The sequence below is a fragment of the Lissotriton helveticus genome, chromosome 12, assembly GCF_964261635.1.
Source record: "Lissotriton helveticus chromosome 12, aLisHel1.1, whole genome shotgun sequence".
Lineage (NCBI taxonomy): Eukaryota > Metazoa > Chordata > Amphibia > Caudata > Salamandridae > Lissotriton > Lissotriton helveticus.
In genome coordinates, this window is record NC_136073.1 from 725,624,815 (window position 1) to 725,646,358 (window position 21,544).

The 21,544-nt window shown below is 42.9% G+C and overlaps 1 protein-coding gene across 1 annotated transcript in view; it reads left to right on the top strand.

Moving 5' to 3' along the window:
* LOC144798113 (tyrosine-protein kinase Fer-like) overlaps window positions 1–21,544 on the top strand; it is a 138,367-nt gene that overhangs the window by 66,540 nt on the left and 50,283 nt on the right. Inside the window, exons 5-6 of the mRNA XM_078668872.1 lie at window positions 1,229–1,282; window positions 6,533–6,651. Coding sequence (XP_078524998.1) covers window positions 1,229–1,282; window positions 6,533–6,651 — 173 coding nt within the window. The remainder of the gene's footprint in view (window positions 1–1,228; window positions 1,283–6,532; window positions 6,652–21,544) is intronic.

The window sequence follows — 21,544 nt, forward strand, 5'->3', positions numbered from 1 at the left end:
ATTTGATGTTGCCTACAATCAAATATATGTTATTTGGGATTATTTAGCAACAAATAGATTTGCTGACATCCTGCATTTGAATGTTGGAAAGTGGGTACATTTTCGGCATGCTGCAATTGTCATGGAGTCTTAAAAGAATATAGAAATGCTTTCCTAGTTGATTAAGCAAATGGTAATTTGCCTTTGTGTCATTTCTGCACATCCAGCCACCAATGCATGTGAGAAGCTACATGAAAAGGCAATGTTGTGTGCAGTTGCCAACTGAGTGATCAAAATTCAGGGTTGAAATGAGAGATGCGTCAGTTGTGATGGGAGGAGCTCAGCAACTAACAGGCGTTCTCTGGTTAGGTTCAATACAAAAAACACCGTAATGTACTTACATAGAGAAACTTGATGGCAAAACTAAACTTTGACACAGACAAGCAAATGACCTTACACCTTGTTTTGCTTTAACATCGGAAACATCTAGTCAAAGATTTCAGATTAGATGATGGGATAGATCTGAAAGAATGGAAAAGCCTCTGAAATTGTCAATTGTGGAGCGAACTGATGTCCATTAAATTCCGTCCCTCTACCTGGCTGCGAACCTCTCCTGCATAACCACATCCCGCAGAATTGGGCCATCTTTCACCTACAAGTTTCCATTCCTAATTAGGTAAAATGAGCAGCTCACCCAGACCTTCATGATACATTGAGCCACATCTATATCTCACAGACGCTCCCTCCTCTACCATTTCGCCCCAACAAAATTTGGACAGCCAGCATGCATGGGACCATGAAAAAATGGAGAATATAGGGCATATAAAGACAATGGCTGTACAATTTGAGACAGCCTCAACAATGCACCTGTGTGATTAATAGTACTTTAGGGTAGAAAAGTCTGGGTGTTTTTTGTTCTCCGTGCAACCTACCTCCACGCAATTTCCACCTAGACCTGGGGTAGCCAAGGAGTGACAACAGAGTACCTCTTACTTTGGAGTGCACAAAAGGGGTAGAGAATCCAAGGCTTTTGAGGAATAAAAATGATGGCGTCCTGTTGGTAGTCCAATGGTGTCATATTCTAAATCATATTTCACTGCACGCCTAGTATTACGCGGTATGTTTTGAGAACTGCCACATCATGTACTGTGATTGGATGTTCAAATATGTAGACTCAGGCTGCCTTAAAGACATGCTTCCCAGCACATTATGCATGGCCCTTTAACCACACACTTTTTCTCTTTTGCAGGCGAAATGGGTTCTTGACCATAATGATGTAGTCCTCGGAGAATTGCTGGGCAGTGTAAGTACAAGGCAGTTGTGTAGAGAAATAGTAAGTGTGTATGCTTACATTTACCTTTTTAAAGTCAGGTCTTAACTTATATGTCCTCTGACACTGCTGGCCGCCCCCGTGCTCCTGATCGAAGGGCGTGAGGACAAAAGCGGAATCAGCAAATCCGTGATACATATGCCCAGTACCTCGTTCCTCCTCATGCAAGGAAAGTCAGCACTCAGGGTATTGCACAAATCAGCTTCTTTAATAAAGTGCTCTCTTTCTACCCTGGTGCATTTCGAATGCTCCGCAGCTAAGACCACAAGCAGTGAGGCACCATGCTGTTCTTATGTTTACATCACATATCGTGTGACATTATAATAACCACTGAAAACAGGCTTGTCGCTATATCGCTTACTGCACAATTGCGGCAGTCAAATCATTATTTATGTTCTCTGCACAATATAACTAAAAAGAACCAATTCATTAAACAATAAGGGGTTGCATTATAATATTACATAAATATTCCTCTTAAAATTGTATAAAAGGAGAATTCTCAGTATAAAATGCCACAGTATTTTATAAGGACAGGCCTACTGTTGAAAACATAACATCATCGTTTTGAATAAAACCCCAGTGATCAATGCCTGTTGTGCCTTATATATATTGTTTTCTCTTTCCGTAATAGTGCACTTGCAGATTCATTTCTATGAACACTCATGTAGACCTAGTGGGCAAACTCTACTACCACACAATAGTAGTAGTCTAAACTGCTGGCATTATAAAACATATGAAGCAGACCTTCCTTATGATTTATGGCTAAAATTAAATGAAATTTAGCCCAAGTGGGCAATAATAATTAACACTAATAACTCAATATAAATATTAAGTCATTATCTTTGTGGCCTCATCCCTGTAGATGTTCATAAAGCCCTGATGGGCCGGCTCTGCTCCTGCATGCTATTATAGATTTCTATTGTAATGACTGAACATACATTCAACATTCTACATAAAAGCAAAACCCTGTTCCAGTATCTATGTGTAACTACCATCCTCATGTGTTAACTAAAAGGCTGTGTACTAAAATAATAGTGGTTTAAAATGTTAAAATGCTGAAATTGCCTCTACTTGTGATAAGAAAGATTTATAGCATAGCTACAAATGTGTATGCGAATCCTCTTCCATATTTATCCACATGGGATTTTAGTATTCAGCTCAATAATGCACCAGGACTCCACTTGCTTTAACAATTTCTTCCTATAGCCTTCTCTAATAATTAAAGCTATTGAATCTACTACAAAGTACATCATTCCTTGCACATCACTCAAATGTTTTTCTTCAAAGTGGCGGGCTAATGGGTATGTTCTATGTGTGTTCTTTGTAGCCCTTATGTGTTAGAGAGGATCCTCTTATGGACGCATAGCTTGGTGCTTCCCACGTACAGTAATCCACAGGGACATTGCAGAATGTAAACTGCCTGGTCGGTCTTGCAATGAAAATAGCCTCTTATGCGCTTTTTAGTCTTAAGTAGTGGTGATTTAAATTCCTTAACATTTTTCCCATGTTGGCAGGCCTTACATTTGCCACACTTCCTAAAAGCTCGACTTTCTCCAAACCCGTTTTTCTTTTGTCTGTTACTCTCAGGGCTACTTTTCACTAAATCATCCCTCATGGATTTTGCTTTTCTGAAAGTAACACTGGCCTGAGTTCGGCAACCTTGCAGATTACTGGATCATTCCTTATCAAGTGCAAATACTTCAGTCTGCACTGCCCCTTCTTGTTTATTAAAAGTAGTGACTAGTCTAAAGCGGGGATCAATCTTTTTCTTTTAGCTTTTAAACAAAAGATGCTGTCTTGATTTCACTTTAGCTTTTCTCTTTGCTTCCTCAGTACAAGTCTGTGAAAAACCCCAATCCTGAAATCTTCTCGTCAGGTCTTCTAGAGCTTTACCTTCCTCAACTTTCTTGCTACAGTTTTTCCTGATTTGCAGACTCTCACCATAGGGAATGCTCTTTATCAAATTCTGCAGATAAAATCTGGAAAGATGGGGATCCAAGGGAATGCCCTTGAATGGATCCCATCCTTTCTCACCGGAAGTACCCTGAGGGTTTGCCTTCCAGCCCACACCTCCGGCCCCAAAAACATAATCTGCGGCATTCCCCAAGGGTTCTCTCTCAGTCCCATGCTGTTCAAAACATACATGCCCCTGCTAGCCACCCTGGTTGGACCCTTTGCTATGAACATCATACTATACGCTGACGACACCTAACTCTTGCTGTCCTTTTCAGCGAACCCCACAAACGCCAAAGCTAGATTCCACATCTGCATGACCAGTGCAGCCAGCTGGATGCAAAACAATTACCTGAAACTCAACACCGGCAAAACAGAGGTACTCATCTTTGGGAGAAACTCATCCCTGTGGGTTGACTCCTGGTGGCCAGCATAACTGGGTCCTGCACCCACACCCACAGAACTTGCAAGGAACCTCAGCATCCTACTCAACAGCAAGCTCATCATGAGGAAACAGAATAACACAGTGTCCTCTGCCTGCTTCCTCTCCCTCTGCATACTCTGGAAAACGTCAAGCAGATCCTATCAGCACTAGATGCCCCATCACCCAGGCCCTCATCACCAGCTGCCTGGACTAGGGCAACACCCTATACCTGGCTATCACCACACAGCTGCTCAGCTGACTTCAGACCATTCAGAACACAGTAGCAAGGCTTCTCCACGACCTCCAGAGGAGGGCCCACATCACCCCTCATCTTAGAACTCTACACTGGCTCCCTTCCCACAAAAGGTGCCAGTTCAAGATGCTAAACAATGCCTCCAAAGCCCTGCACAACATAGGAGCAGCCTATCTTACCTTCACCAACCCTTCAGACAACTGCACTATGCCTCCCTTTCCCAAACTCCCTGTTTCCACCGAAGCAGGAGCAGCAGCCGGGCCTTCTACCTGGCCGCCAAGATCTGGACCTCCATCTCCAGATCAATCCCACCCTGCAGGAAACGGCGTAAAGACCACTCCCAGCAGCAACAACCCCCCCCGTGACTGGATACCCTCATGGGTGATGAACAGCGCTCTACAAATCCATTGATTTATTGATGCGTGCATTAATGTGTTACCTGATGTAGGTTTCCTAGCTTGGTTTCTGGTTTATTGTTCTTTACATATGCAGTTAGATCAAGAAAATTGGTTTCAGTGCTGCTTATCGTGCTTGTGAAATGAAGATTAAGATCATTCTTCCCAATTTTTTCATTAAACATGTTAGCACTTTCCTCTGTGACTTCCAGACTACAAAGATGTCATTGGTAAACCTACACCAAAACATTGTGTTCCATCCAATCATCATGATGTTCTGTCTGGACCACCTGATCTTTCCAGCTGCCCATATGGAAATTAGCATAGTTGGGGGCAAAGCAGGTGCCCATCACTGTTACTCTGACCTGGTGGAACAAGTCATTGTTGAAGATAAAAAAATCATTTTCCAAGCAGAGCTTAATTATCAACAATAACATGCTAACTGGGGTTAAAAACAATTCCCTTAGGTTTGAAGGGTGGTGGTACCAAGGACAGTACTTTTCAGTCAACATTTCCACATTGAGAGTAAAAAGCAGTAGACAGTGAAAACAATCAATTGGGAGGGATTGGACTAGAGTATCCTAGATGAAATTCTGAAGTCCCTAATGCCGAGGTTGTGACACAAAGACAAGCATGCCCTCCTGTAAGCATGATATTGCAGATGGAAGAATAATACGTGATCAATACACATACCCTGGTCTCAGTGGAAAATGGGCAATTTATATCTGCTTTGGAAAAGGGGCGATGCCACTTCCCAGTAAAAGGTGTGAATCGGCAACATCCCTAGCGAGCAGGGGCTCAATGAGGCCCATGTAGGATTTCAAGCAGTCCGCATCCTTCAATTCCAAAAAGGCTGCAGTCAGAGTACCCGCCCTCCCAGATCTGTGGAGCCTTCCATCCACAGCGTTCCGGTACATCCCCTAGAGTGCGAGCTTAGAGACACTGCTTTCAGGCTCAGGATGATCCCAAAGGTTCACACACCCAATTTTTGTTGCCATTTGATTTAGCCTTACCATGTTATCCCACCGGCCCCCTGGGCTCTTGTGGCTTGTGGATTTTTTCAAGGGCAAAATGAAAGGGCACCAATTCTTCAGAGGACCAGATTCATCTCCAGTACAGCAGGGGCCTGAGTTTAACTCTGTATGTGAGTGAACAGGACCAAGGTCTAATTGGAGGGGGACTAGTGGCATGCTGGGAGGAAAATTGGTGAGGAGGCACAAAAACGATTCTCCTGACATGGTTGGAACTTGTGATCTACTGTTTACAAAAGCATCCCCACAGCTAAATCTAATTGAGCTAGCTTACATAGAATACAATTCTGTGTCCTACAGATTACACGTAATACTCTGCAATAGAGAAATTAACTGCATACGTTATATTATGATGATATAAGCCTGTTCCTTGTCACATACTGATCTTTTTGGCAAGTGCATTAACCACCTGAGATATTTTCCCAGTGTTGTACCCCAAGATTTTCTGGATTTACAAAGATTGTAGTCCTAGGAGCTCACCTGAGCTATCGTACTGGTATTATGGTCTGAGCTTTACAGGATGCACAAGCCAGCAGCAGAGTTTTTTAAGCCCCTAAGCCATTTAAAATGTATTCTGTGTGTCTGACCAGTTAAATAAGTCAGAACTGTTTTACTCTTATGCTATTGTTAATTTTATTGGAGGGAGATTTCCTAAAAGTAATGTTAATGAGGCCAAAGACTGAGTTTCATTGACTCCTCTCCTGGACCCTGCCCTTAATCATTAATATCGCCCCAATGACTCTTCCTTGCAGCAATCCACACTTTTCTACTGTCACTCTATAGGACTTCACTATAGGAGGATCCCAGCGTGCATATTTCTGCCACTAGGTGTCCACTTTAGTAGTGGGGATAGGAAAACAAGTTGGGCTTGAGAAGTTGCCCAAAAAATGTGTATATTGAGCTGCTTTTTTAAAATCTGAAGGAACTTTCTTCCAGGTAGGCAGGGTAAGTGATGGAAGGACTGTCAACCTGCAAAGGATTTGGAGGTGTTTGAGAACAGAATAACAGTTTGTGGTTGATTTTTGAATAGATGTTCAGTCTTTGATATGTTGTAGCAATAGGTTGGTGAATGAATGAAGGTGCTGTTATAGAAGGCTGAGCTTGAAGTGACCACCAAGATCTTGTGGTTATGGTGGTGGGTATCATTTTTTAAATCTTTTGTTTTAGGGAAACTTTGGTGAAGTGTATTGTGGCCGCCTAGTGCCGGACAACACGCCGGTAGCAGTGAAAACCTGCAGGGACTGTCTTCCACCTGAAATCAAGAACAAGTTCCTCATGGAAGCTAGGTGAGTCCAAGATCAAACGTGAACAGTGGGTGTCACTGTGGCCAGTGGTAAACATGGCCATGTGCATCATACCTCCTCTCTGGAGGTGGGAGCATGGTCATCGGAAGTGGTAAGCAGAGAGGGTACTATGCCACTTGCCTGCTGCCATTTTTTAATAGCCCATCCTCATACCTAAAATGTTTAGATTTTAAGACAAGCCTGATGGGTCAGTTCAACATGTCACCTGATGCTGGATCTGCCATGTTTTCCCATTCCCTAAAGAATTCCTTTTTTAATAATCTGGCCTGATTTCCTGGGGATATTTTGTTATGACCTAGGGTCTGAAGCAATTTTGACAGGCCTAGGTGAAAAATACAATGTAAAGATGACATCTAGCTAGTTCTTTGGGTCTCTATTCGACTGCTTTCTGGGATCATGCCCTGGAGGATCACACTTTTGTTCTTTGATAAAATTGTATTCAATCCATATGTTAATTTCAATCAATTGCTCTGCAAACACATCCTCACCACACATATATCCCTATAGCGTCCCACTCGTGGTGTTTACAGGTGCTTTTGTGGTGTCGCCAACAATAATGAGCCTTTGAACAGAAGCCCCAGTGTGATTTTGTTTATTGCAATTTGATGAGCATTGTGCTACATCACTTTCTGTTTGTACCCTGTGATAAAAGGAAACAATGGTCACTTGTCGTGCTTTTCTCATACTTCAATGTTATTATTCATTTGGTATGAACATTGTTTCAAACCATATGAGCATTGCTAAAAAAAACTGCTTATCTATATTGGTTCCAATATCCCCTTTTGGATCAACATCAACCATCTCTATTTCCAGAATACATCAATCCTTCAGAGTGTGCACTCTTTCTTCCCTCGTCTCCTCTCTGTTGGTAAGGGAGCAATTCTAAACAATTTCATTTTGTTTCTTTGATTTTAGTTCCTTTCTAGAGAACTGAAATATTGTGACTGGTAAAGAATTCTAAGCAGGAGGAGCTAGTGTGGGACTGCCTGGACACTAAGGATAGTCTCATGTTTTATTTCTGAGAATAGTGTTGATATAAACATGTAAGCTGCATGTTTGCTGAACTTTATAACTGATAATTGTTAATTCTTCCATTTTTAGCTATTAACATTAACATTTTCTTTTAATCAGGAGATCATAAAAAGTCTGCCGTTTATGTAAATGGACATGTTGGTATTTTTGAGTTCTGGAATCCTGAAAATACACCGTAGCAATCAATGGTCATAGAAAAAGAATACTGAAATGGAAGTATGAGTAAAGTATTGCAAGTCACATGTATGTTCTCAGCACATATCAAATCTAGAAAACCTGTACTCAGATACCACATTGCTTATGTCCCTGCAACACCCCTGGGTTTTAATTCCTAGATCTTTTTAATTTTGATTGCAAATTTCCATGTTTAAATATTCAAACATGGCAGTTCAGGCTGGACTAGTACTGTAATTTGCAAATGGTGGTCCTTGTACTGTGACAAAATGGGCAATACCAATAATAAACTGTGGGCCTGTGTAATTGCCATTTTTACTAATTTTATACCCATCACCATTTCTGCTAAAGCAGAATCAAAGCTGGGATCAGGGCCCAATCTAAGGATTTTTTTTTACATTTAGAATAATTTTGTTATTGGTGTTTTAATTAATAAAGATTCACATACTATAGATGAGGACTTCATCCGTGTACAATGAAACGACATGCATTTCATCATGCAATGAAATGGCCTGGCCCTGGCTTCAAAGTCTATGTGCCAAAGGCTCCATTGCTAGGGCAAAAAGCACAGGGGACAGCGGGCACCCAGTTATGTCCCACTACTCATGGGAAAGGAAGGAGAGATGGATTGTCCAATTTTTACATATGCAGTAAGTTCGGAATATAAGAACCTTATTAGGCCATGTAGTTGGTCTGGTATGCCAAAAGCAATTCGTGTTGAAAACAGGTATCCCCAATCTACAGTTCAAAAGCTTTCTTCATGTCCAGCACTATGCACCATGCACACGGCATATAGCCACTGGACGGTGGAGAACTCCATCCCTCTGTGCAGTAGGCAAATGTTTAAGTTTATGGATCTCCCAGGCACAAAACCGTTCTGTTCCGGATGGACCAATCGGGAAATTAGCTCATATAGTCTGCATGCAATCATTTTACTCAATATCTTATAATCTGAACCTAGCATTCATAACGGTCAATAAGAGGAAAGGTCCTTGTCTGGTTTTGGGAGGTATACTATCAAGGATTCATGCAGTGTGGCTGGGAGACAGCAACTCGTCTGGGCATCTTGGTACAATTCTAGCAGTTTAGGAGCTGAGTGGTGTTGGTACGCCTTATAAAATGTGATCAATAACCCATCGAGTTTCCGGGTTTTGTTGCTCGCTGTTCCCCTAATGGTTGCCTTACCTTTCTCAAAGTAAGGGGAGAATTGAGTTAATAAATACGTTAGCCCAGCACACTCAATAAACAGTAATCAAGAGGTGTACAGTCAGTAATGTAGAAATTTTTCGAAGGCGAGTCGATGTTGTATTTCAATTCTTTCTTTATTTTTCATTCTTTAAAACACTTTTGAAACCGCCAACGCGTTTCGTCCCTTCCAGGGACTTCTTCAGGGCTACAAAAGTACATATAAAAAACACTATTTACAATTTGTATATTGTCACTCAGGTTCTGAATTGAGGAGGTATAGGGAATTGTGCCTCCAGCCCTCGCTGCACCTCTGGGTTTGTGTAAATACAGATAAGGGACGTCTTAAACTTGTGCAGGCACTTTGCTTTGATTCCCAGTGTTGTATGTTTTGGAGAATTGAGTTAATCTCTGTCCATCGGAGACAAGTCTGTGAGGGTGATGGATTCAAGAAAAGAGTGCGTGGCGTCATGACGGTCCACAAATGGAGGGTCATAGAGGGCGTGATAATGTGCGGTAAATGCCTCATAAATGCCCACCTGGTCTTTGGCCAAAGTTCCCTGAGGAGTCCAGACCATGGTGATAGGCAATGTTGGGTTAGCACTGCGCAATAACCAGGCCCAATTTGTCTTCATCTGCGTGCATCTTGGCCTGGTATGCACGCAAATCAGGACGGTACAGTTGCTCAATAAGCTGCCCATGTTCGTCCAGAACCTCCGTCAACGAGTTCTGTTTTGTGAGGTCCTCACAAGCATCCACCTCTAATTTAGTTAGGGAGGACTTGATGCATAATAGATCTCCTTGTAAAATAGCCCTGGCTCCCACAACTGCGGGTTGCAATGTCCTTGAAGAACTACCTTCATTGCCTCCCAATCTATTAGTCTGGAAGAAGATGTACCCCAGTTTTCTGACAAGTATTAGGTGAGGGTCTCAGCAGTGGTATCACGGACGCCCTGGTCCTCCAACAGAACAGACTGCACTCCAGGTGGGGACCGGCTGAAGCACCGCACCCCATGCCAATGTGAGTGCAAGTGATTATGGTCAGAAAAGACTTCCCCAAGTACTCCGCACCTATTGCTACCAGCCTGGTGGCTGGGTCACATAAGATCCGATCAAGGCAGACATGCAGGTCATGCGGAAGGTAGTAGTAGAAGTCCCTAGTGGCCGAATGGAGCGATCTCCAGCAGTACAACAAGGACCTGTGTTGTTGCCATTGTGTGATTAGGGCTGCAGAGGCAACCACTGGGGATGCTGGAAGAGGTGGGTGTGAACGATCAAGGTTTGGATCTAGGACACAGTTGAAATCTCCAACAGGAATCCACAGAATGTGAGCCCACTTCATAAGCGTTATGGACAGACGAGAGATGAATTGTGACTGTGCTGCCTTGGGGCATTTATGCTTCCTAAAAGAACTTCCCTACCATCCAATTGCCCCTTCCCCAATACATACCACCCTTCAGGGTCAATCTCAGGGGATGAAAGGGAACCCCTGGATGGACTCAAATCAATGCACCTCTAGAAAAGCCAGAATACATTGTACAAAAATCATGCCCATGCCAGCACTTTTGTCCTCCCCACCCGCCAGTAGTCTCCTGTAAGAATGCGATTTGTGCCTCTCGATGTCTCATAAACTGTTGAACTACATGCCTTTTCCTGGAGGTACCGTACTGCGGGCATTCCACGTAATTAGAGCAATCTTGGTCATCTAAGTGGTACCAGAATAGAGCCAGTCCCCAAAACTAGCAACAGAGTGCTGCATTATGACTGTTCTCTGCTCTACAGTAGCGATGGCCCACAGTAACTAGTATGAGAGTGTGCTGAGCGACATAACAAACAAAAATAGTTTAACCCATAACTCCCCAATTAGGTCAACCCAAAAAAGTTGATTGCCCAAACATTGAAAAAACAGTCCCATACGAGGGGTGCTCCTGAGTGCATGGGTATGCACACTGGAATTGTCTAGGAGGCAGACAAATGGCTGTGGCCTGTGTATCTCCGTACCGTACCTTATCCGGGCTGCCATACTTAACTGTACCATGTTCGTTGCGAGATCCATTACTTCTATGTAATCTTGTATTAAAGTATAGGAGGTCTTTTGAGGTGAGTTGCTACATCACCCCTGGTGCGTTCCTAGAATCTCATCTGCTATTTGGGGCATTTTGATTGAAAGAATGAATGAGTTCACACTGCTCGTAGAGTGAGCCGCGTCCACACCTGAGGCCTCATTTTCATATGGATGTGCCATTGGTGATCTATGGTCTGCCCACAAGGCAGCCAACGCTGACAAGGCCTGAGCTTATTCATCCTTGGCCTACTCCGGAGTAGGGCCCACCTGGAGGTCGGTGGTGCCCGGGCCTCAGGACCTCCGGTTGTGATGTGTCAAAGATCCTGATAATGGTCAGTCTCGTACTGGTGATGAGGAGGCAGAGGCCTCATTGAGACACTGCTCCACCCAGTCCCAGGCATCCCCTGGTTTCTTGAAGAAGTTGCTCTTATTCTTGACCATCAGTTTTAAGTTGGGCAGGGAAGAGCAAAGTATAGCGAAGGCCCACCTGGTGCAACTTATGTTTCACCCATAAGAAGGAGGCCCGCTGGTGTTGCACTGACATTGTGTAATCCAGAAAGATAAATACTCATATATTTTCATATTGGAGTGGAGAGATCACCCTGAAAGCCTGCAGCAGAGTGTCTTTATCTCTGTTATTCAGGACCTGGGCTACAATCGGTTGGGAGGAGACCCCGCCGGCGGAGGCTGCACTGGAACCCAGTGAGCACACTCAATCAGAAAGTGGAAGGATAGTTGGTTCAGACCTACCACCTGTGACAGCCAGGTCTCAGAGATCTTCACCGAATCATCATCTTCCGCTCTTTTGGTAAAGCCCACTATGTGAAGGTTATTCCGGCGCAAGCGCCTTTGGAATCCTCCACCCGGTTCTCCAGCTCTTGGACCCTGGTAATGACAGAGTGGACATAACTCTCCAGTTTCTTCATTGATGGGCAGATTTCTGTAATCTCGTGTTCAGTATGAGCAACCCATTCCATTAATTTGCTCTAATCCTCGCAGAGGATCCCCAGCTCTATCACGACAGCATCCACTCTAGTGCATAAGTCCTGCCTCAAATCTTCTATTGCGGTGACTATCTGGTCAAGTTTGAGATCCATCTGTGTCTCTGTCAATGGCCCGGTTGGCGGCAGATCCCCACCAGTCACCTTCATTACCTCACAAGGCTGAGCGCTCTGCTGCTGCGTACCCATTCCACCTCTACGCCCCATGGCTTCGCTCCACACCTGAGCAAGCGGGCACTCACAAAAGCTATCCTCCACACTAGTGTGACCTCAGCAATGGTATATATGTGTAGCGGACCTGCCAGGCCCTTAATCTGCTTCGCACAGTTCAATGGAGTGGCATTAGCAGTCCAACAGAGTTTAAGAGCAGAGGTTGAGGTAGGGGGAGACCTCATCTGATCTTTTGGTCCCAGACAGTCCCTGTAGGCCTCTCCACCAGAGATCCTGCAAAGTATTTGCACACAGAGTGTACCCCACCACCGGGTTGGAGATACCTCCTGGTTGTAGGTCAGTCAAGACAGTCATGGTGGAGGACCCGCCTCACCCCTGAATCCACTTTGTTGAATGGGGTCACAATCAGTCCCTTCAGAAGGCAGTTTCTAGGGCAAGAGCCTCAACCCTGCACTTTCCCTGCAAGCAGACTCCCTGAACTAGGGCTTCACAGTCAACATAGCACACCGGGTTCCATGAGGCCAGATGACCTAACTGCAAGGGTTGTCCAGCGCTGCCCCGATATCATGCTGCCTGTACAGCGCTACACATTGGTGGAAATAGTGGAATCGGGCATCAGTGTGGCTGAGAAGGTTCCCCGGACCGCCGGGAGGTCCCCCTCCTGCGTTGCTTAAGTCCAGACTTTGCTGTTTTTCGTGCACTAAATACAATGGGCAGAGTAGGAGGATGAGCGAGGGCTCCAGCGGAGTAATGCAGAGTGGTGATGGGGGGGCGGTGGGGGGGGGGAATTTGTGTTCTACAGCCCGCCCCTATACAAGTGCACTCACCCCAGTAGCAGAAAAAAGGCTGCCGCCTCACGCGCAGATCGCCGGAGGCAGCCCCACGTTGCCGCCCCACCCAGTGTATATCTGCTGTCGCCAAGCGGGCAGAAAGCTGGTGGGGAACTTGGACCGCTATCCACTTCATGGTGCCCAAGTCTCAGCCAGTCTCGTTAAGTATGCTCTGCACAGGTCGGGTATGCAGTGAATGGCTAGGCTGCAGAGGCTGAAGCAGGCTCCTGCTGTTAGCGGTGTCCCTGACCTAGGAAGACCACTAAAGGCCACCAGCCGAGACCGTTACATTTGGGCACCTAGGCGCGGATGGCGGCAAGGTGATTCGAGTCACGGGTCGTCGGTGGGAGCTACCTTAAAACCCGTCTGCCATCTTGGCCTGGCTGGCCACAGCCCCAAATGTATTCCTATGTAGACAGAAACCACCTGGGACAGAGGTTCCAGTCAGGGTACAAAGAACTTCACTGGTTCAGCAGTTTGTAAATTGGGTGGATGGTAGTTTGTTAGAGTGACAAACGTAATGTCCTCTACCACTATATAAGATGGAGTACCATCTGCCAAACTTTAGACCTGACCCAGAGTCAAGTATACCAGTTACATTCATACATCCTCTAGCAATTGAGCAATCTGCACACCACATGAACTGCAAGCTTATGTCCATACACCTACTATTAGTCATAACAGTAAGACACCAGTGTTGTTTCAGAAGTCTCTAAACATAACAGTTATTGCCCAACAATCAATAGGAGCAGGAAAATTGCAGCCATCACACACCAACAAAACCACTATCAAACGTGTGTAGTTTCCCACTGCCTCACACACAATACATTTCCAAAATCCACAACCCACAGCGGTGAGTGTGCTCATGCTAGAATTGTAAACATGCTAGCGCGTGTCTCCGAAAGCCACTGCCTCCATGTCCTGTAACTGTCCCAAGCAGAGCTTTGCATGTTTTTAAACCCAGTTTACAAATGCATCCACTGTTGGACTTCACTGTTAATAAAAAAATAACCTAGAGCAGAGCTGCCTTTTCTTACCTCCAGAAATAAAATGGCAGTTATCAGGCATACACCTGCAGACTGGATGATAGCCATGTAGAAAAGCACAAGGAAAATCCTCAGCTTCACTGAACTCAAGACAATTTCAATCACCCCTACATGCAGTTGCCATAAAACTGATCTACTTAATTCACATCTGCAAATCAGCACAATTAAAGCTGATATTCTCACCTCTCCTGAGGGGAATTAGGGTGTGAATGCTGTCTGCTAGATATGACACTCGTGATAAAGGCTATTTATATTTCATCCTATAGGTCCTCTCTGCATAATCCTGATACATTAATAATGTCCGCTCATTTGGAGATGTGTTGTACTACCTTGATCCTGCATGTTGTAGATGGTGTGGTAAACAACATCTTATGTAGAGTGTTGGATATTACACTGTTCCAGCATGTGACATGAGGTAAAGTATATTGCCCTGGCATGTAGGAGTGAATGTGGTGCGCTACCCTAACTTCACATCTTCTATTGGATGGGCCAGTGGCCCCCCTTTCTGCATGTTGTACGGGACATGCCATCTATTGTTCTGATCCTGCTTTGGTAGGGGGAGTTATGCATTGCCATTGTTAAGCATATGGTTATGAGAGTTGTGTAATCTTGTGATCCTTAATTTAAATCCAGTGAGATGTAAGTCCTGCTCCTGCATGTGGTAGTGGGTGTTGTGCATTGTCCTGTACCTGATGTGATAGTGAATGTGGGTTATTAGCTTTGTCCTGCATGTTGTTCGGATGTAGTGTTTAAACCACATGCAGAATGTTAAGGAGATTGTTGTGTTGCCCCTATTGCATGTTGATGAGGTACTATGAGTTACCTTTGTCCAGTCTGTGGTATTTGATGTAGTGCATTGCTGAGTCCTCCAAATGTTAATGAGGTATTTTGTCCTGGATCTGCATGTGTTGTGGGTGTGAGGTATTTCTCTGGTACTTGTAATTAGTTATAGCTTAATTCAGACAGTAACAGTCCAGTAAAAAGTGGTATGCTTATTCATTTAGATTATGGGTTACAAGTTACAGGGAATATTGTTCACCAGGAGTAGCATAATTTCTGCTCAGGTTCCCAATCATTTTGCCAACAGCCAGTATATATATGTATGTATGTATATATATATATGTGTGTGTATATATATTTCAGCACACCCATTTAAAGTCAAAACAGGTCCCAACACGCTCAGGTTCACATCAAACAGTTTATTGTGGCTTGGGGTGATGCGTTTCGACCGTCTCCGAGGTCTTTTTCACAACAATTACCAGACGCCATTTTGTGCTTTTATACTCTGTAATCTTAATGTGACAGTGCAATTTCTTCAAACATCCTCTCTAGGTAATGCCTTACTATGTTAATTCATACATCATTCTTATTGCAGACTGCTCAATAAAACAATTTCTTGACAACACAGTCGATTTACACATATACCTAAAATTGCACTGATTTGGACAATGGAAAATAATGATTTGTGCATAATAAAAGAATACATACTAAAGTGACTAAATCATACCACCTCACATCGTCACTTTACCAATCATGTGACAGTGGAAGCTTTTAAAACATTTCTTGTTTGAAAATCTATTGGTGAACTTTTCTATTATGTAAGTAGCATTTAGATATATAAATGTATTACACATACAATTGTTACATATTTTAGTATTATTTACAGCCCTTTCAATTCTCTTGCTCTGCCTCTCTCTGAACTTAGACAATTACACAAATGAAAGTGCAAATGCCTATTGTTTTACACAATTAAAATGCAAAGTGAAAAATGCCATTCTAGAATAACTCATCTACAATTAAAGAAAAATTAGGCGCTGGTTAAATTCATCAAGGGCAAATGCCCAATCTTCAAAAGTGCAAAGTGCATTGACTAAAGAGTTATAATCAAGGGCAAGTGCCCTTAAGTACAATGTGCCTTCTTACAGTTCCCTTCAACTGCTCCCTGAGCTCGCCAATTCGTAATCCTAAAGTGCCTAGTGCCCAAAAGAAAACAACACAGTCTCCTACACTTCAACTCATACTACAGATTGACCTCAATTTTTATGTTTTTGAATCACTAAAATTCTATTTACAAATGAATATAGAGATCCTCTTCAATATTAAGACCTGTCGGAATCTTTGTATTAAATCTCAGAATATGTTTTGACTCCAGCTGCCTTAAACATCGTTCCCTGTTCCCTCCTCTGATTCGATTGGGTACTTGATCTATGACAAAATAATACAAATTCTCCAAATTGCTACCATGAACTTCCTCGAAGTGCCTTGCCACTGGGTACATTGGATATTTGTTTAAAAATAAAAAAAAAATATTGTTAATTTTTTTTTATTTGTTTACAATTGCTCGTATGTGTTGTAGTATTCTCAGGTGTACATTTAAAATTCTACTGCCTTTGTACATTTTCTGACAACTACATCTCAATACGAATACCACTTGGTTACTTTTACAGTGCAATGATTGTTTGATGTTCCATATTCGATCTGTTAGTGGTATGGACAATTGCATAATGTTTACCCCATATTTGCAGGCCTTGCATCTATGGCATTTGTTGAAACCTCCTCTGCCCGTGAGCCATGTACCTCCCAATCTCATCTCTGGACTATTCTCTACAAGATCATCCCTCATTCACCTCGTCCTCTAAAAAGCCATCAGGGGTTTCTTCTGAATCTTTGAGTCAATGATCGAATCACTGCACAGCAGATGCCAGTGTTTTTGGAATATCTGTCTTACTTCTGCATGTTGGGTGTTATAGACTTTATTCAAGCGTAATTCCTGTTTAGTCTCATCCTGCAAATTATCTGTAAAAAGTAACTTGTCTCTTTCTTTCAGATGTGCCTTAAATTTTGCTTCTTCAAAACTTTGTCATTGTAACCATGTGCTGAGAATCTCAACGTCAGCTCGTGCTGCGCACGTTCCACTTTTATTGCTTCACTGCAATGTCTTCGCATAGGAAGGTTCTCAGCATATGAAATACTGTATTTAAAATTGTTAGGGTGAAAACTCTGGGCATGTAAAATTGTATTGCCTGTTGTGCTCTTCCTAAAAGCCTCTCTTGCTCAATGTAAACAGGTAAATCTAAAAACTCCACAGATTTTTCACTAATATGCGAAGTAAAATGTAGATTGAGTGCATTATTGTGGATTTTCCTCACAAATTCTTCGGCCGAATCCATGATCCTCACCAAATAATAAACAAGTCATCTATAAAATGTGACCACACACACACACATATATATATATATATATATATATATATATATATATATATATATATATATATATATATATATATATATATGTATATATATATACACACACACACGCACGCGCACACACTCTCACAACATGTCTTCTACCATTCCTAGTGACATCCCAGGATCAGTTTGCAAGACGGATGTCAAATGTTATGCAGAGGAGGCAACATGGAACCAAATAACAGGGGGGGGGGGTTACGTGGGGGAATAGGCTTTATTCCTAGTGCCGTTTTTGTTAAAGCATATTTTCAAAATGCTTGTATAATACTGAGAGGGAAGTTTTTGTTTAGTGTAGTGTGTAGAAGGGAACAGTTGGGTTATGTGTGCCATAGATCTACTTGGCAGAAGGTGGCCTGGCCTGCAGCTGGACTGTACCTGAATATCGCTTTTGTGGAACTCCACATTCAGAACATATTCTTCATTTGAATAGTTTAGGTCTTTACATTTGGACTGGGGTTTGTCTGTCTGTCTTCTGTTTGTGCTTTCTTTTGGGGCAACATTCTAGGGCTAGTCACAGCTGCAGGCAGTCTGAGATGTGATCTAAGAAAATTAAGAATGGAGCAAAGTATGAGAGAAACGAATAGAGAGATTGGACTAGCTGTGAAGACTGGTTGGAGCCACACACCATTCTCCTGAGAAGTCTTCATGTGAGGAAGTCAAGGGTAGATTTTGCTTTTGAAACACGCCCAGTTTCCTCCAGTTTTAGATCATGAGAGAGGTCCCAAGTTCCACAATTTTGGACCGGATTAATTCCAACCGCACTCTTAAATTAAAGCGTCACTGTTGAGGTAGTAGATGTATCCACTGATCAATAAGGTTATCAATGAATACCAGAATCCTGCTTTTAGTGGCATTAGTAGAAGGGATTCACTCAAAATAGAGAAACTGGGTGATAGCTCTGGTTTAAACACAACAAACTACTAAAAATCGCCATTTATAGTTCGCAGCACAAACTATAACTGGAGCCTACCTCTTTGTACCTGGTCTGACAACACACAAGACATAATTAATGACATCATAAGGGACGTCATTGATGACTTCACTTATTACAACCCCAATAACATCACTGATGAAATCACTACTTCTTCGGTTTTCCTTAACATTCAGCATACCCTGCACAGGAGGGTGACACACTTTTGCTCCGCCAACCATAACTGGCTAATTTCAGTAGTTTGTTGCATTTAAGTCAGAACCATAACTATGTTTTTTTTCAGTGAATTTCATGTATTGTTTAAGCCTCACTTAATTTCGGGCTCTCGCTGCACATGCCCTTAGGCCAGGTCTTGCACCCACTAAACCCTGCGGCCAGCCCCTGCCACCAAACTCTGCCTGTGTATAGGAGGTGTTAGCCACAGGGCCTGGCTTCCAGCCAGCCCCTGTACCCAATAGAAAATGGGTGGATAACCTGCAGGGCACAACGGATTAAGTCTTTTATGTCATTACACTGAAATTTAATTTATTGCATGTGAAACTGAAACTATTTCTGTAATTTTTAATCAACAGATGCTTTTAACTTTTTTTTAAACATTCTCATACTATCACATTACTCTGACAGGCTGGCAAAGAACTTCTTTTGATATTTTTTGAGGTGGCAGTCCACAAGTAAAGAGATCCCTCCACAGTTTCCTTCTCCCAAGTGCATTATTTTTGGTTAGGCTGTGGGTTATGGTACATGTTAGGGACATACATCTGGTATCCACTGATTACTTTCAGAGTGGTCCTATATACATGGATGTTACTTACAAAGGTAGCATTCTGATTGGTTATCCAGCGCCCAACGGTCCACTTCAGGTGCCAATTAAATTAGTTTAAAACAATAACATTTACGCTTGGTGTAAGAGTCAGTAGTAATGTAAATATTTAATATGGTTAGCACTAGGGATGTTAGAAGGTTAATAATGACTTTAGGTTCCTTTTATTTAATATAAATGTGAAAACGATTATTTCATATTCACAAGTTCATTTACTTTAAATTCCTTTAATTTAATTAATTAATTATAGGTTTAGGATTAGCGTTAGGAGTACAATAACATTAGCTGTGTATTTATTATTTTAATTTGATTTAATAATATAATTACAGTTATTGCTAGGTTGGTATTACTTTTTATGATACAACAATAATTAAATTTAAGATTAGAGTTTGAATATGATAACTTAACTAATTTCTTTATTTCTTTCAAAATATTATTGTTTAAGATACATACGTGTGTGTGTTTTATATATATAAATATAATACGTAATGCCTCCCTGGTGGGTAAGAGTTTGTAATATCTTGATTTCATGTAATTAAATTACCTTTAAATTAAGGTTATAGATCATGGATTATCTGAATGAAGGGCACAATAAATGGATGAGGTAAAGGCTTTTTAATATTAGGGAAGAGGGTAAGTGTCACGATTCGCTCCCTGTGTTCTCGTGTCCACCACCAAGGGACTGAACTGTGGGCCTCTCCAGTGTTCTAATATGCTTCCTAAAAAATAGGAAGGACACTGACACTCCCCTGCATGCATATCTTGACTTCCAGCCATTTGGACACTATTTGGGAATTGACACCCATTCCCAATCCATGCCGGGTTTTGTGAAAGCCAGCCTGCTTAGACTTACAGCCAGCCTACTCATGCCTGAAACTCCATTACCCAGAATTCCCTTCTCACTGCTTTGTCTCCACCCCTGCAGGCCAAGGATGGGTGGAGGAATTCAGCTCACCTGTGGCTGGCTGCTGCTAGCCTGCTCACACCAGCTGCATGTGATTACTGTGAGCTATTTTAAGCCCCAGCTCCCTTCAGGCAAAGGTTGGTCATTGTAGCTGTTTACCGGTGAGACCAATCCTTGGTTCCAGAGTTCCCTGAGCTTTTGCTATTCATGTTTCCAGTGTTTCCTGAGCTTTAATTATGCCTTGTTCCTGACCTGCTACTGTTTGCCCTGTTCCTGAATTAGCACTGTCTGCAGTGCTACCCTGACCCCATAGCCTTAGTATTCCTTGTTCCTGAACTGCAGCAGTTTCCCTTCTCCTGAATTAGCACTGCTTGCAGTGCTACCTTGTTTCCTGAGTTCCTGAGCTATAGCTATTCCCTTTACCTGAATTAGCACTGCCTGCAGTGCTACCTTGTTTCCTGAGTTCCTGAGTTATACTTATTCTTTATTCCTGGGCTTAGCTATTTCTTGTTCCTGATTTGCACTGCTTGCAGTGCTCTCTTGACTCCTTGTTTCCTGAGCTGTAGCTATGTCCTGTTTCCTTGAACCAGCACTGTCTGCAGTGCTGCCTTGACTCCTGAGCCTTAGCTCACTTCTTGTTCCTGCCCCAGCACTGCCTTCTATGCTTCTTTGTTTTCTTGATTCCTTGACCTGCACTATTCTAGTATACCCTTGTAGCCTCCCCTTCTGTATATCCGTTTCCAGTCCCTGCATTACTTCCCAATTCCTTGGTTCCAGTTCTAGTTGGCTGCCTTTCTATACTGCTGTCTTACTTCTGTTACCTTGTATGTTTGTTACCTGCTTTCTGCCAAGTGTGCCCTGTCATGTCCTTCCTTTCCTGTTAAGCACTCCTCCTTGCTAGCTCCTTGTCTATTGTGCTTGTGTTTAGTCCTACCCCTTTGCTGTTACTGCCTTGCGCGTTCCTGTTTGATCGCCAGGATCCGTGGGCTCAGCTGACTACCTAGGTGGTGTTTTTGTTCATTGTGAGTTTTGTCTTTGAGTTACATTTATAACATCACTATAGATATAAGCTCCACAGACCCTGCCTTTGCATGCATATCCTACATGTGGGTATTTGCAGTCAGTATCTGTAACAGCAATTGCGGGTAAGAAACTTACTGAGCTTCAGTCTTACCATGTGGAGCTCCTGAGTGCTTTACCCCACACCCCCCTTTATTGTTAATGTTGTATTATATATATGTCTTGCACGTCCGTCCTGGGTGTAGTTAGTCTGAATGCGAAATTGCCTTGTGAGTGCCCTTCCTTTCTGAGTCTTACCCATCTTGTTCACTTGTACAGGCTTCCCCTTTGGATCCCTCTTTCTCCTCTGACTCCCTGTATGATCCTGGGCAGCACTGTACTCCTCCTTTCTGTGTACGTCTTCTACCCAGTTCCCAGTCCTTGTCCAAGTCCCTGACTGTGTTCC